This window comes from Mus musculus, chromosome 2 (assembly GCF_000001635.26).
Source record: "Mus musculus strain C57BL/6J chromosome 2, GRCm38.p6 C57BL/6J".
In the NCBI taxonomy this organism is placed as follows: domain Eukaryota; kingdom Metazoa; phylum Chordata; class Mammalia; order Rodentia; family Muridae; genus Mus; species Mus musculus.
The window spans coordinates 144,363,621-144,376,354 of NC_000068.7; the positions used below are offsets into that span (position 1 = coordinate 144,363,621).

At 45.6% G+C, this 12,734-nt stretch overlaps 2 protein-coding genes and 1 pseudogene across 3 annotated transcripts in view; 2 read left to right on the top strand and 1 right to left on the bottom strand.

Moving 5' to 3' along the window:
* On the bottom strand, nt 1,094-2,061 carry Gm11701 (predicted gene 11701; annotated as a pseudogene).
* Pet117 (PET117 homolog) lies at nt 5,363-9,717 on the top strand. The gene is made up of 2 exons (NM_001164813.1): nt 5,363-5,537; nt 9,571-9,717. The coding sequence occupies exons 1-2, from the start codon at nt 5,442-5,444 to the stop codon at nt 9,715-9,717; spliced, it is 243 nt and encodes an 80-aa protein (NP_001158285.1). The 5' UTR covers nt 5,363-5,441.
* Nucleotides 5,412-12,734, top strand: part of Kat14 (lysine acetyltransferase 14) — a 38,644-nt gene continuing 31,321 nt past the window's right edge. Inside the window, exons 1-3 of one of the 2 annotated variants that reach the window (NM_001166640.1) lie at nt 5,412-5,537; nt 9,571-9,749; nt 12,225-12,343. Coding sequence is in view for 1 of the 2 variants with exons in the window: in NM_181417.3 (NP_852082.2) it covers nt 9,977-10,235; nt 12,225-12,343 (378 nt within the window). In the remaining variant the exon portion in view is untranslated. Of the gene's footprint in view, nt 5,538-9,570; nt 10,236-12,224; nt 12,344-12,734 lie in introns of both variants that reach the window. The other variant, NM_181417.3, reaches the window with a different exon arrangement.

Below are 12,734 nucleotides of genomic sequence, written 5' to 3' on the forward strand. Positions count from 1 at the left end.
AGCCTTGTTTCCTCTGCCCACCCCCATTTTTCCTAAGAAAGCCAGGTGTGATCGGCCCACATCTTTGATCATAGCAAGCAGATCTGAGATTTTTCTGTACAGTTTTACAGGACTGTAGCAAGGGCCAAGGAAGATAAAGAAATTCATCACTTCATGGTGTTCTTGCTTGCTTTCATCAAGTTTAGGATTGAGGCCCAAACACAAATGCACCCAAGGCCTGACTGAATGAGGTAGGCATCTCAGAAGACAGTGACTTAGTGTCAGCCAGCTGCTGTGAATCAGCAGGTACCTTCATCCTGGGCACTGGGGATGACAGGCTGAGAGTCTGGTTGTGACAAGGTGGCAGCTGCTGCGTTCGTTCAATTTCATCTTACAGACAGACAGCTTTGCAAGCAGCAGTTGTGTGAACCCCTAATGATTTCTGGCTAGGCAGCCTTCTCTGGTAGGAACCACGTTCCAGTAGGAATCTGGCCCAGCATAGACTTGCAGGCTGGAGTACTTAGGCAATGACAAGGACAGGAACCTTGTTCTTGGAGATCCATTTCTTGGTTGCTGGGATGGTCTTTATACAAAATGGACAATACAAATCTTGAGGCTCCTGCTGTTCCCAGTCCGGTGGGATCCTGTCATGAAGAGCTCTTCCCATATCACAAGATTTGTATTTATAAAAGACTAAGCTTGGGCTAACAGCTCTGCGTGGCAGGCTCTTGGGCTTAGCAGCTCCTTGGGGCCATGGGACTTAAGGCTCAGCAGCAACTTGAGCTGACGGGACTTCTGGCTCAGCAGATCCTTGAGGTGAAGAGAAGTCTTTGTTATCCAGGAAGCTCTGCAGTGCCTTGTTCTCATCAGAGATTTGGTCTTTTAGTGTCTCCTGATAAAAAATCTTGTAGCTGCTGAGCTGTTCCGACAGGATAGAGTTCTCCTTCTTTAGCTCCTGCTGCTTCCTCAACGCTACAGCTTCCTTCTTCTTCCACATTTCCACTGTCTGCTCCAGAATCTTCTGGAGCTGCTTCTGAAGCTCTTCTACTCTGATCCCCAAGGCCTTCTTTTCTGAGATCATCTTCTGGTTGCATTCTATCAGCCGGTGCAGCTCACTCTCCCAGGAGGCCTTCTCTTCCTCCCAGGAGGCCTTCTCTTCCTCCTAGGAGGCCTTCTCTTCCTCCCTGGAGGCCTTCTCTTTCTCCCTGGAGGCCTTCTCTTTCTCCCAGGAGGCCTTCTCTTCCTCCCAGGAGGCCTTCTCTTCCTCCCAGGAGGCCTTCTCTTCCTCCCAGGAGGCCTTCTCTTCCTCCCAGGAGGCCTTCTCTTCCTCCCAGGAGGCCTTCTCTTCCTCCCAGGAGGCCTTCTCTTCCTCCCAGGAGGCCTTCTCTTCCTCCCAGGAGGCCTTCTCTTCCTCCAAGGAGGTCTTCTCTTCCTCCCAGGAGGCCTTCTCTTCCTCCCAAGAGGCCTTCTCTTCCTCCCAGGAGGCCTTCTCTTCCACTTCCTGTTCTAAGGTCTTATTGACCCTCTGTGTTGCTTCCAGTGCCACCTGCTTCCTCTGTAGCTGCTCATGGAGGTCAGTGTACTTGTCTTTCAGCTCCTGGTTTTCTTGGTAAAGCTCCTCACTGAGCAGTTCCATCTCTTCTACCTTTTCCATATTGATAACAACAATTATGTCCTCGTCAGGGTCTGGACAGAACTGGAAAGGGACACTTGTTCCCCGGACCAAACCATCTTCATCCACATAGCAGAACTGGTAGCACTCCACATCCTTGGGAAGGTAATAAGCTTTGAATTGGATTTCCTGCTGTGTGGCTGAATCCTTGTTTTGGTCTTTTGGCAAGGGAGCCCACATGAAGGTATAATACTCCTGAGTGGTCTTCCACCCTACTTTAAAGATGCCGATCCAGTCCTTGGGTCGAGGGATGAACTTTTCAGTGAGGGTATATCTCACGTGATATCTCCTTTAGGAACATAGAACTTCTCCACATTGTTAAACAGGACCTGAGAGAAGTTGCCATGTTCCAGCAAGGTAGGTATGGGGCACTGGTCCATGGTGGAGTTCGGGCACAGCAGCCAGCAGCAGCAAAACAGCAGCAGGGCATGCAAAGGCGGATGGGCAAGTTTAAGGACTGAAGAGAGGCTGTCTCTTCTTATCCTTAAACTGTATCAATACTTAAAATGTGTGAGTCCTGTCACTCTGAAGTGGAGCGCCCCGATGATGTTTGGGGTACTCTCTCCTCCTTCTTTCCGGTTGGCCACAGTTGGTAAAAAGGACTCTCACTGTTGCCTATTGCTGCTTCTCCTTTGAGCGATGTGGTCCTTGGGATGAGCCTAAGGGAACCCACCAGAGATGATCACTCAGACAGTTTATAGGCAAATCAAAGTCTTTATTCCAGCCAGCTGGACCTGTTCTTGGTATTAGGGTAAGGGTTTTAAAGACAAAGACCATACATCTTGATACCTCACTTGGCAGCTGCAAGTCTGAGGTTTGCACAAGCAGGCAGTTTAACAGAAGCTAAGATAAGTTAGGTAGGGCATATGGACCTTGGGATGGTGTACTGGCTAGTTTTGTGTGTCAACTTGACACAAACTGGAGTTGTCACAGAAAAAGGAGCCTCCCTTGAGGAAATGCCTTCATGAGATCCAGCTCTAAGGCATTTTCTCAATTAGTGATCAAGCCGGGTAGGGCCTATTGTGGGTGGTGCCATCCTTGGGCTGGTAGTCCTGGGTTCTATAAGAAAGCAAAGCGAGCAAGCCAGGGGAAGCAAGCCAATAAGTAACATCCCTCCATGGTCTCTGCATCAGCTCCTGCTTCCTGACCTGCTTGAGTTCCAAGTCCTTGACTTCCTTTGGTGATGAACAGCAATGTGGAAGTATAAGCTAAATAAATCCTTTTCTTCCCAACTTGCTTCTTAGTCATGATGTTTGTGCAGGAATAGAAACCCTGACTAAGACAGATGGGTATAGAATGGAGTTGGGTAATTTTCCACAGGATTCTTCATCAAGCAGATCAAATCCTAGTTAAACCAAAGTGGCCTCAGCAAGAGTACAAGATGGAGGAGCCTCTTCTTGTCCTGTCACAAGCCTTCCTAGCACTTCAGGTGTAACTTAAATGTAAGAGTTAACTGAACATGGTAAATAATATGTGGTCATCAGTGATGCTTTCTCTGAAAGACCTTGGCATAAAAGAGGGAAAAATAAGACTTACTTAGTAGACGTTTCCAATTGCCCAGTAAACTATTTTCTTTAATTACAGTGCCCACTCCTAAAAATACACCCAAACTAGATGTTCTAGCAACTATTTTAAAGTAAATAAATAAGTTGCTTTTCAGGATCTGATGGCACACAGTCATTCAGCTACTAAGGTAAGTAATAATAATTATAAAAAACATCTTGCTTTGGTTTGTAATCATTGGCCTACACTTTAGACACAACACTTACAGCTGCCTCCTCCTCCTCCTCCTCTTGAGACATTGTTTCTGTGTGTAGTCCTGGCCATCCTGGAACTAGCTCTGTAGACGAGGCTGGCCTCGAACTCAGAGTTCTGCCTACCTCTGCTTCCCCAGGGCTGGGATTAAAGGTGTATACCACAACTGCCTAGCATAAGAGATTTTTAAAAACAAAATACATTTAAAGAAGACAAATTGGAAAATTAATCACAATAGAATGCATGGTCATTTATACTTCTGGTGTCATTCCAAGGCCATTCATAGCTGTTACACTCGCTGATTTACTGGATGAAAAGTCTGGGGTTATCATAAATAAAAAGTATTGTGGCATGATTTTTCCTTAGGGAAATATGCAAAAATAACTTGAATCTCTTCTCATTCTAAAAGTCACTGGTCCCAAACTCTATTTTCACATTCAAAGATATAACCTGGGCTGGTGAGATGGTTCAACAGGTAAGAGCACTGACTGCTCTTCCAAAGGTCCTATGTTCAAATCCCAGAAACCACATGGTGGCTCACAACCACACGAAATGAGATCTGATATCCTTTTCTGGTGTGTATAATAATAAATAAATCTTTGTGCTGGCGCAAGCAGAGGTCCTAAATTCAATTTCCAACAACCACATGAAGGTTCACAACCATCTGTACAGCTACAGTGTATTCATATACATAAAATAAATCTTTAAAAATAAATAAACCTAGATTCTTTAAAAAATAAATTAAAGTCGGGCGTGGTGTCGCATGCCTTTAATCCCAGCACTCAGGAGGCAGAGGCAGGCGGATTTCTGAGTTTGAGGCCAGCCTGGTCTACAAAGTGAGTTCCAGGACAGTCAGGGCTACACAGAGAAGCCCTGTCAAAACAAACAAACAAAGAAACAAACAAAAAACACCAAAAAAATTAATTAAAAAAAAAAAACCAAAGATATAACCAATGCAGTATGCTAACTGTTCATAATAGTATTTTCTTCATGCCGTTTGGGTTCACTTAACAGAGAACGAAAGAGCAAAGCATACTGAGACGAAGTGAATGTTGGGGAAACACTGGGAATACCTAATCAAGGCCTGAATGAGCCTTATCATTGTTGTCTATCGGTTTTCAGCAGCAGCTTTGAATGTGTACTTTCCTGGGTAAGAGTGATTTACTGATATGCCATTCTTCATTGGCATCACAAATACTTAAAAGTTCTGGGAAGCCAAGTCTCTTTTTTAATTTAAGGGGTAAGTGCAAATGACACCATCCTTAGCCTCTTGTGAACTACTCTGACACAAGGATCTTACAAGCATTCCTGAAAGGCTCCAAGGGCATCAACGACATTTTTTTTTTCTTTTGGTTTTTTGAGACAGGGTTTCTCTGTATAGCCCTGGTTGTCCTGGAACTCACTTTGTAGACCAGGCAGGACTCGAACTCAGAAATCCGCCTGCCTCTGCCTCGGGAGTGGTGGGATTAAAGGCGTGAGCCACCACGCCGGGCAACGCCATTTCTTAAGATTACAGGAGCTAAACATGTCCGGATCCTTGCCTGACCCAGTGCATTTCCCAACAGAAGTTTAGTAGGCAACAAGGTGTAGCCGAGGCTGAGGCAGGATTGCGAGTTTGAAGCTAGTTTGAGCTGCACAGCAATACCTTGTCAAAAAACCAACCACCCAGCTTTTAGACTCTAAGAAAATTTAGGGTCTGATCAGTCGCCCCATAGCGACCAGATGTCCTCCGTACATACTCCACTGGCACTCCCAACCCCACCCTCGCGACTCCAAAGCAGCCCAGCACTGCGACTTCCTGGTGAAGGCGGTCCCCAAATAGGAAAGCCAGGGCCCCAGGCAGCCACTCCCAAGAAGCAGCGAAGCGGGCCAGGGGTTACGCTCGGCGCTCGATTGCTAGAGCCTGGCGACGATAGCACTTGCAACGGCTCTGCGCTCGAGAGGTCGAGCCTGGCCCGTTGCGGCTGCGGCGGCGGCGGCGGCTGTGGCGGCGGCGGGGGCGGGCGCGGGAGCGAGTCCGCGGCCGGGAGCGGGAATGTCGAGGAGTTCGAAGGCAGTGCTGGGCCTCTCGGTGCTGCTGACGGCGGCCACGGTGGCCGGCGTGCATCTGAAGCAGCGGCAGGACCGGCAGGTCGGTGTCACGTGACCGCGTCTTCCGGGGCGCCGAGCCCGCAGCTGTCCCTGCGCGCGTGGCGGGCCGGGCGGGCTGCAAGGGCGCGTTCAGGACGCCGACTTCTCTCCCCCAGCCACGAGGCGGGAGACTGGGGCGGAAGCCTCGGGGCAGGGGTGTAGTCCAGAGTTAGAGAGTTGCTAGGGTGAGCTCGAGGCCCTGGGGGCAGCACAGCCCACAAAGCCTTACCCAGGAATTGTTAAATCCGGAGATAAAGCAGCTCACACCCAGCACACCCCCCAGTGCCTTTGGCTAAAGAAACTTGAGATTTTTGCAACTTGCATTAACAAAACATTTTGCTACTGGACTTAGGTTCTGGAAAGGATAAAAGGTAGCGAGCGCCCTTCACGTTTTCTTTTAATGGCTTTCTTTCGGAGAATAACTGGCTTATTAATCAGCGACTAACCGACTCTTCCTCATTCCAGTTTGCAACGCTGGCTAGTGCGCTGAGCACACTGAGAACACATAGTTAATTATAACCTCTCGAGATTGTTCTTTTTATAATGGTGCCACACTGTGCTGGCCAGTACTTGGTATTTGCCCTTTCAAGCAATACCTTTACAGTTATTTGGTTTGAATCGGATTTGCCATGGGCAGAAGTTACTGAAAGCCTCAAGAGTCACCAGACCATCGACCTTTGTATTCACAAACTAGGAATTGCAATGAAACTAGGCTTGCAAATTCAGAACCATTTTGAGGAGCAGGGTCGATGTGCAGTGATGGAGAAGCACACAAGGAATTAAAGATTTGGGATTAAAATATGGTTCCCCAGGGATATCTTCTGGAGTAGAAGCAAGAAACTTCCTTCTTGGGAGGAAAAGGAAAAGATGGTGGTTCTAATTAAACTTGGAAGACAGGGTGTCTGTGTCCTCCTGATGTGTTTTGGAGACAGCGTTTGCTATCAGTTTTGTTTCAAACTCTGTTCCCCTGAGAAGTTTTTACAGTATGAGCAGACCAATTAAATCAGATCTCTGGAGCATGGAGACTCAGCTGTGTTCCAAAAGGCACGCCAAAGGCTTTAATGAAACGGTTGAGAATCACAGTTAGAGAATGGAAGTGTGCAAAGATCTAGTTATTTCTTGGAAGTTAGTGACCAAGACATACTGACCAAAATAAGCTGTCCAGTAGCTATTCATTAGCGACTTACTGTAACATCGAGGAAGGTAGATGTCTTGAAAACTTCAAGGTGGCAGTAAAGGAAATAATGGCTTGTTTTCTGTCTACCCACACCAGACACAGTGTTTTTCACTTTACAGACATTGTCTTTAACTCTCAAAGGAACTTAGTAGACATCAATTACAGATGGTTCCTAACTTAAAGATGGTTAACTTGGTTTTATGTATGTGTTTGGGTGTTTTTTTTTTAAAGATTTATTTATTTATTATATGTAAGTACACTGTAGCTGTCTTCAGACACTCCAGAAGAGGGTGTCAGATCTTGTTACAGATGGTTGTGAGCCACCATGTGGTTGCTGGGATTTGAACTCAGGACCTTCGGAAGAGCAGTTAGTGCTTTTAACCACTGAGCCATCTCTCCAGCCCCGGTTAACTTGGTTTTTAGGAAAGCAGTATCGTTTGTATTTAGTGAAACTTTCTTTGAATATTGAATTTTGGTATTTTCCCAGGCTCAGGATCAATGGTAGGATTCTTTCAAAATGCCAGGCAGCAAAACAAACCTCAGACCCCAGGGAGCCCCGGAATGCTGATGTTCAGTGGTATCATGTCAGAACACCTTTATTATTTTCAGTTTATCATGAGGTTTTCCAGGTATGGTCCTATGGTAAGTTGAGGAGTGTTAATGATTCTACAGGAATCAAGGCTCCAGATGCTAGAGTTAGGTTAGTAAAGAGCTGTGTTAGTTAGGGTTTCCTATTGCTATGACAAAGCACCATGACTAAATGCACCTTGGGGTGGAAAGGGGTCAACTTCCAGCTCCATATCACAGTTCATCAATGAAAGCAATTGAGGTGATAATCTGGAAGTAGGAACTGAAGCAGAGGCTGTGAAAGAGCTGCTCACTGGCGGCTTATGTTAAGACAAAGTCTTTCTGTGTTGTCTTGGCTGGCTCAGAGCTCAGAGAGATCTGCCTGCTACTACCTCCTAAATTCTAGAACTAATGTACCACCATGCTGGACCTGAGCCCTCACTCTTACATTTCCCAACTCCACTGGTGTAGCAAATGTAGCTGTAGGCCTGGGAGAGGCTCAGTAAGAACTAGGTGAGTATTTATTTATTTATCTATTTATTTATTTATTTTGAGTAGACTTTATTGTAAAAACACAAACCCCTTGCAAATAAATAAAAACATCACACATCAAAATTAATGAGACTCAAAGTCTGTACAACTCAGTGAACTGCACAGTAAACGTTCACATGTGCTTTATTTATTTTTATTGTTTTATATTTAAGAGGGTTTGCATGCATGTGCGAGCACTCATGCATATCTGGTGCCTGTGGAGGTTAGACAAGGTCATCACATCCCTTTGGTCCAGAGTTACAGCCACTTGTGAGCCTCTGTGGAAACTGAAGTTATGTCATGCAAGAATGAGCACTTCTCTCCTGAGCCCTACCTCCAGCCCTTCTGTATGGTTAGGAGAGGTAGGTGTTCATTCAGAACGGAAGCTCTGGAGCTCCACTTTCAGTACTGAATTCGCTTTTATACACTTACCCACCACCAACCCCAAAAAACCCATGACAGATTTAGACCCAGAAAAACAATCAGCTTATATTCCCTTTCATAGTTTGTATCCATTCTCGTCCAGTCCTTCCTCATCTCCTTATATATAGCTTTTCTTGTTCTCTTTTCTTCATGATATGCTGTACCCACATGCACCTTCATTTCTGTATTTACAAATAACATTGCTTAGATTCTGCATATGAGAGAGAACTGCAGTTTCTTTCTGAGAGTGTGTGACCTTGTTCAATATTATATATTCTAATTCTATTCATTTTTCTACAGATTTTTAAACTTTATTTTTCTTTAAAGCTGCATGGTAATCTATCGTGTGTGTGTGTGTGTGTTTGTGTGTGTGTGTATACACACACTAAATTTTCATTATCCATTCATCTGTTGGTGGCCAATTAGGTTGATTCAGGTTCTTTGTTAGGCCAGCCTTTAAAAATAGAGATAGGTGGGAAGCAGAGATAGATCTCTGTGAGTTTGAGGCCAGCCTGGTCTATATCATGAGAGCTAGGACAGTCAGTATTACATAGAAAGATGCTGTCTCCAAAAAAGAAAGAAAAAAGGATATAGAAACTGGAGAGATGGCACTAGTTGCTCCTGCAGAGGAACTGGGGTCTATTCCCAGCACCCATGTGGTGAGTCACAGCTCTCTGTAACTCCAGTTCCAAGGTATGGGTCACCCTCTTCTGGTTTCTACAAACACTGTACCTGCATAACTTGTCAACAGAATACCCACACACATAAAATAGAATTTAAAGAATAAAAATAATCTCATGAAGTTTCCGTTAAAAATGTACTTTTGTGAGCTACAGATTAAACAGTATTTGCAATAGTAACCAAGTGGATCGTTTAAAGTCATGTTAGGCACCAGGGTCACATTCAGAGATTCTGCTTCTAGTGTTTTCAAGGTAGACATCAGCGAGGAACTTATTTTTTAACAGTAGTAGTCCTTTTTTTTTTTTTTTTTTCTTTTCTAATCTAATTGATTGGGAATTTCCTATTTCTGCCTTTACCTGATAGAAGTCCTGTAGTTTCTCACATTCTTACTGCTCCTTTTTTCTTGATATTCCTTTAATCTTTCTGTGTTCAGGGATTTCTTAAAATGTGATAAGTCACTCAAGTATTAACATAACACATTACCAGACTTACTTGGTGGTTTCTTTATTTACATTGTACAGAAAGTTAAAATAGTAATTGGGTATTTAGAATTGGAACATTTTGAGTGTATTTCGGTGGCACTGTTATTTCGATTTGAAGGCACAGGATGGGAGCCACCTGTTCAGGGGTAACTAAAATCTGCTTATGTTTTCAGAGGCTTCGTGACGGAGTGATCAGAGACATTGAGAGGCAGAATCAGAAAAAAGAAAACATTCGTCTTCTGGGAGAACAGATTATTTTGACTAAGCAGCTTGAAGCAGAAAGAGAGAAGATGTTGGAGAAAGGATCTCAAAATACCTGACTTTCAGAAGCCGGGGGCAGCGCTGAGTTGGTGTGCGTAACTGTGGGTGTGGTGTGTTGGTAGAGAGTTGTTAGTGAGAAGAGCTGCCCCCCCAAATCACGCTCCATTTAAACTTTGTTAAATGAAGGACAGTGGGCCCTGTCTTCTAAATTGCTTCTTTAAAGAGTCTGTTCTGTCTGGATAGAGTGCTTGTGGGCAGATGTCCTTCTGAAGGTCTGGGGGATCCCGGCAGCTTAGGAGTGCGTGTGAGCAGGGGGCGATGGATAGTAGCATCCACCTGAGTGGGCTCCTCAGTCGGCATGACGATGACGCCACGAGAACGTCCACCTCGGAAGGGCTGGAGGAAGGCGAGGTGGAGGGAGAGACTCTCCTAATTGTGGAATCGGAGGATCAGGCGTCAGTGGACTTATCTCACGACCAGAGTGGGGATTCCCTCAACAGCGATGAAGGAGATGTGTCCTGGATGGAGGAACAGCTGTCTTACTTCTGTGACAAGTGCCAAAAGTGGATCCCAGCCAGTAAGGAGCCCCTCGATCCCTTTGCTTGGTTGGTCCTCATGTGATGGCTTCTTTCCAGTCTCTGAAAAACACTAATAAAATAGACTGGAGTAGAAATATCATCATTATTATTATTAGTCTACTTTACCAAATGTAAATTCTACAAGACCACATTGTTTCTGTTTTTAGTTCTTTAGAGCAGTCGTTTATTTTCTACGTACGGGTGTATGCCTGAGTGTGTGTGCACCATGTGCATGCCGTGCCTGCAAATGTCAGAGACGTCAGATCCTGCAACTGGAGCTCCACGTAGTGGTGAGCCATTGTGGGCACTAGGTGCCGAGCCCGCATCTTCTGCGAGGAAACTGACTGCTCTTACTTGCTGAGCCATTGCTCCAGGCTCACAAAACCACATTTGTATTAATAGGAATTATCCACCACTATCCCATTGTTAGCAGTATTCTGGATGGCAACCCAAGAAAAATTCGGAATCCTGTGTTCCTTAAGTCGTTGGCCATATTTTTCTAACAGGATTATGCTGTGGGTTGGGGGACACATTCTGCTGCCAGTATAGAATTCAGGTTCTGGGAGTTGTTTGACATTCCTGGAGTACTGCTGTTGTCTTCTGAGGGAAGGTTAGAATTGGCAGTCCAATAGTGTTTGGTTCCTGCCTTTACCAGGCTTGTTTTCCCACTGTGGAACTCTGATTCTGGCAGGAGTCACAGTGCACAGGTCTTGAGGGTTCCAGCTGCCAGCTCTGTAGCATGCTTTGCCAGCCCTCCCGGTTCTTAAACAGCATTTTCCATTAGGCAAGAGATGAGAAAAGGCATGTGTCCTGGAGGATTGCTTTGTGTAAGAGTTAATAAATAGTTGGTGAACTGGAGTAGGTAACACTAGATGAGCTTGGCCATTTTCTGTTATGTTGAAGCTTTTGTTAAAGATGAATTAAATTGTTCAAATAGCTACTGTAAATAGATTAATCATAGCAGTGCTTAGAAGACAAATCTAGGATTGACTAGTTGGCTGGTGTTTGCTTCTCAGCTGTTTAGTAAAATTTCTGTCTTTCTCATTGTCCTCCCAGGGTAGATTTTAAGGGGACTTTTATGGTTGGGACCTGCTAACTTTTTTAGGGAGGTAGGGTGAGGTTTTCATTCTTTCCAAGCAATTCTTTGATTCCTAGGATTTTGTACCTTTTTGTTATCTCTCTGGAATATGCATCAGGGCGGCGGCGGCCCTGCCCCCCTGTCCCACAGGCAGCCCTCTCTTCTAGCCAGTTGCTATTTCCCTTGGGTCCAGTAGACCCCTCTTCCTTCCCGAATGGGGTTGGGCATCCCTTTCTCTGTCCTTACACTGCCCTGTGATGCACATCACAGTCTACTCTGGAAGTTGTCACGTTGCACAAGGCATCAGGATCACCTGGGAGCTTCAAGGCAGAGCCCAGCCCCAGTCTCAGAGACTGGAGCATTCCATCTGGGGGTGGACCCGGACAGAGGAAGGAAGTAAAGCCCAGCCACCTGGCTGGTTCAGAAGCTCCGCAGGAATCCACAGTCAGGGCAGTTGTGTTCACCTGTCCACCACTGCCTCCAGATTTACATAGGAGCCCACGAGCAAGAGCAGGGGCAGGCCATGCTGCCTTAGACACTGCTTATCCAGCTCCTAGCCTGGTGCCAGGCTGGCGGCAGGAGCTCAGGTATTCCCTGAAAGAATGAAGATTACGGGCCTAGAGGACTCAGGAATGTGACTGCCGGGCGATCCAGTTAGAGCAACCATACCTGCTTTTCCAGGGCCTTTCTGCTAAAAGCTAAGGAGCCATCGGTTCTAGGAGGGGCAGGTACCTCACAGCAGAAGGGGAAACAACCCTTTTCTCTTTCTCTCCTCTGCTACTGTCCTGATGGCGGCAGAAAAAAAGACAGGTCCACCATGGGACACTTGGAGGTCTAGTTGGTTAACAGAGCTGTTGGAGTGCCACGACACAAGGCAAACCCATGATGTGACTTTTTGTTTTTTTCCTAGGTCAGCTGAGGGAGCAGCTCAGTTACCTGAAGGGCGATAACTTTTTCAGGTTTACTTGTTGCGATTGCTCTGCAGACGGCAAGGAGCAGTACGAGAGGCTGAAACTGACATGGCAGCAAGTGAGTACAGGCCTCTTCTCTAGACATCTGTCGGGTGGCCCACGGAACTGGGATGCTTATCCACACTGAGGCACTTTGGCGTGCTTTGGGGGTGGGGTGCTTCCCAGTTCATAGTGGAAATGGAGACAGAATGTGTGGATAGAGCATTTCCGGTTTTGTTTGTTTGTTTGTTTGTTTTAAATGCTGCTAATTTAGTGAATTCTTGAGAATCTTAATCAATTTCATTTATATCATACTGAACTTAGACCCACAGCGAAAACCAGCTGAAAACCAGGCCCACGATTTTTTTTTAATTTTTAATTTTTGGCAGTCATTTCAAGCATAACAAAGCCAGAGGCGGCTACTTTGGAGTAAGATTTGGCAGAAACCGTTTGACTTGATAGCAAAGACA

Coding starts and splice junctions, on each gene's coding strand:
- Pet117 (NM_001164813.1), top strand. CDS start 5,442: ATGTCGAGGAGTTCGAAGGCAGTGCTGGGCCTCTCGGTGCTGCTGACG. Junction 5,538..9,570: donor AGCAGCGGCAGGACCGGCAG/GTCGGTGTCACG, acceptor TTATGTTTTCAG/AGGCTTCGTGACGGAGTGAT.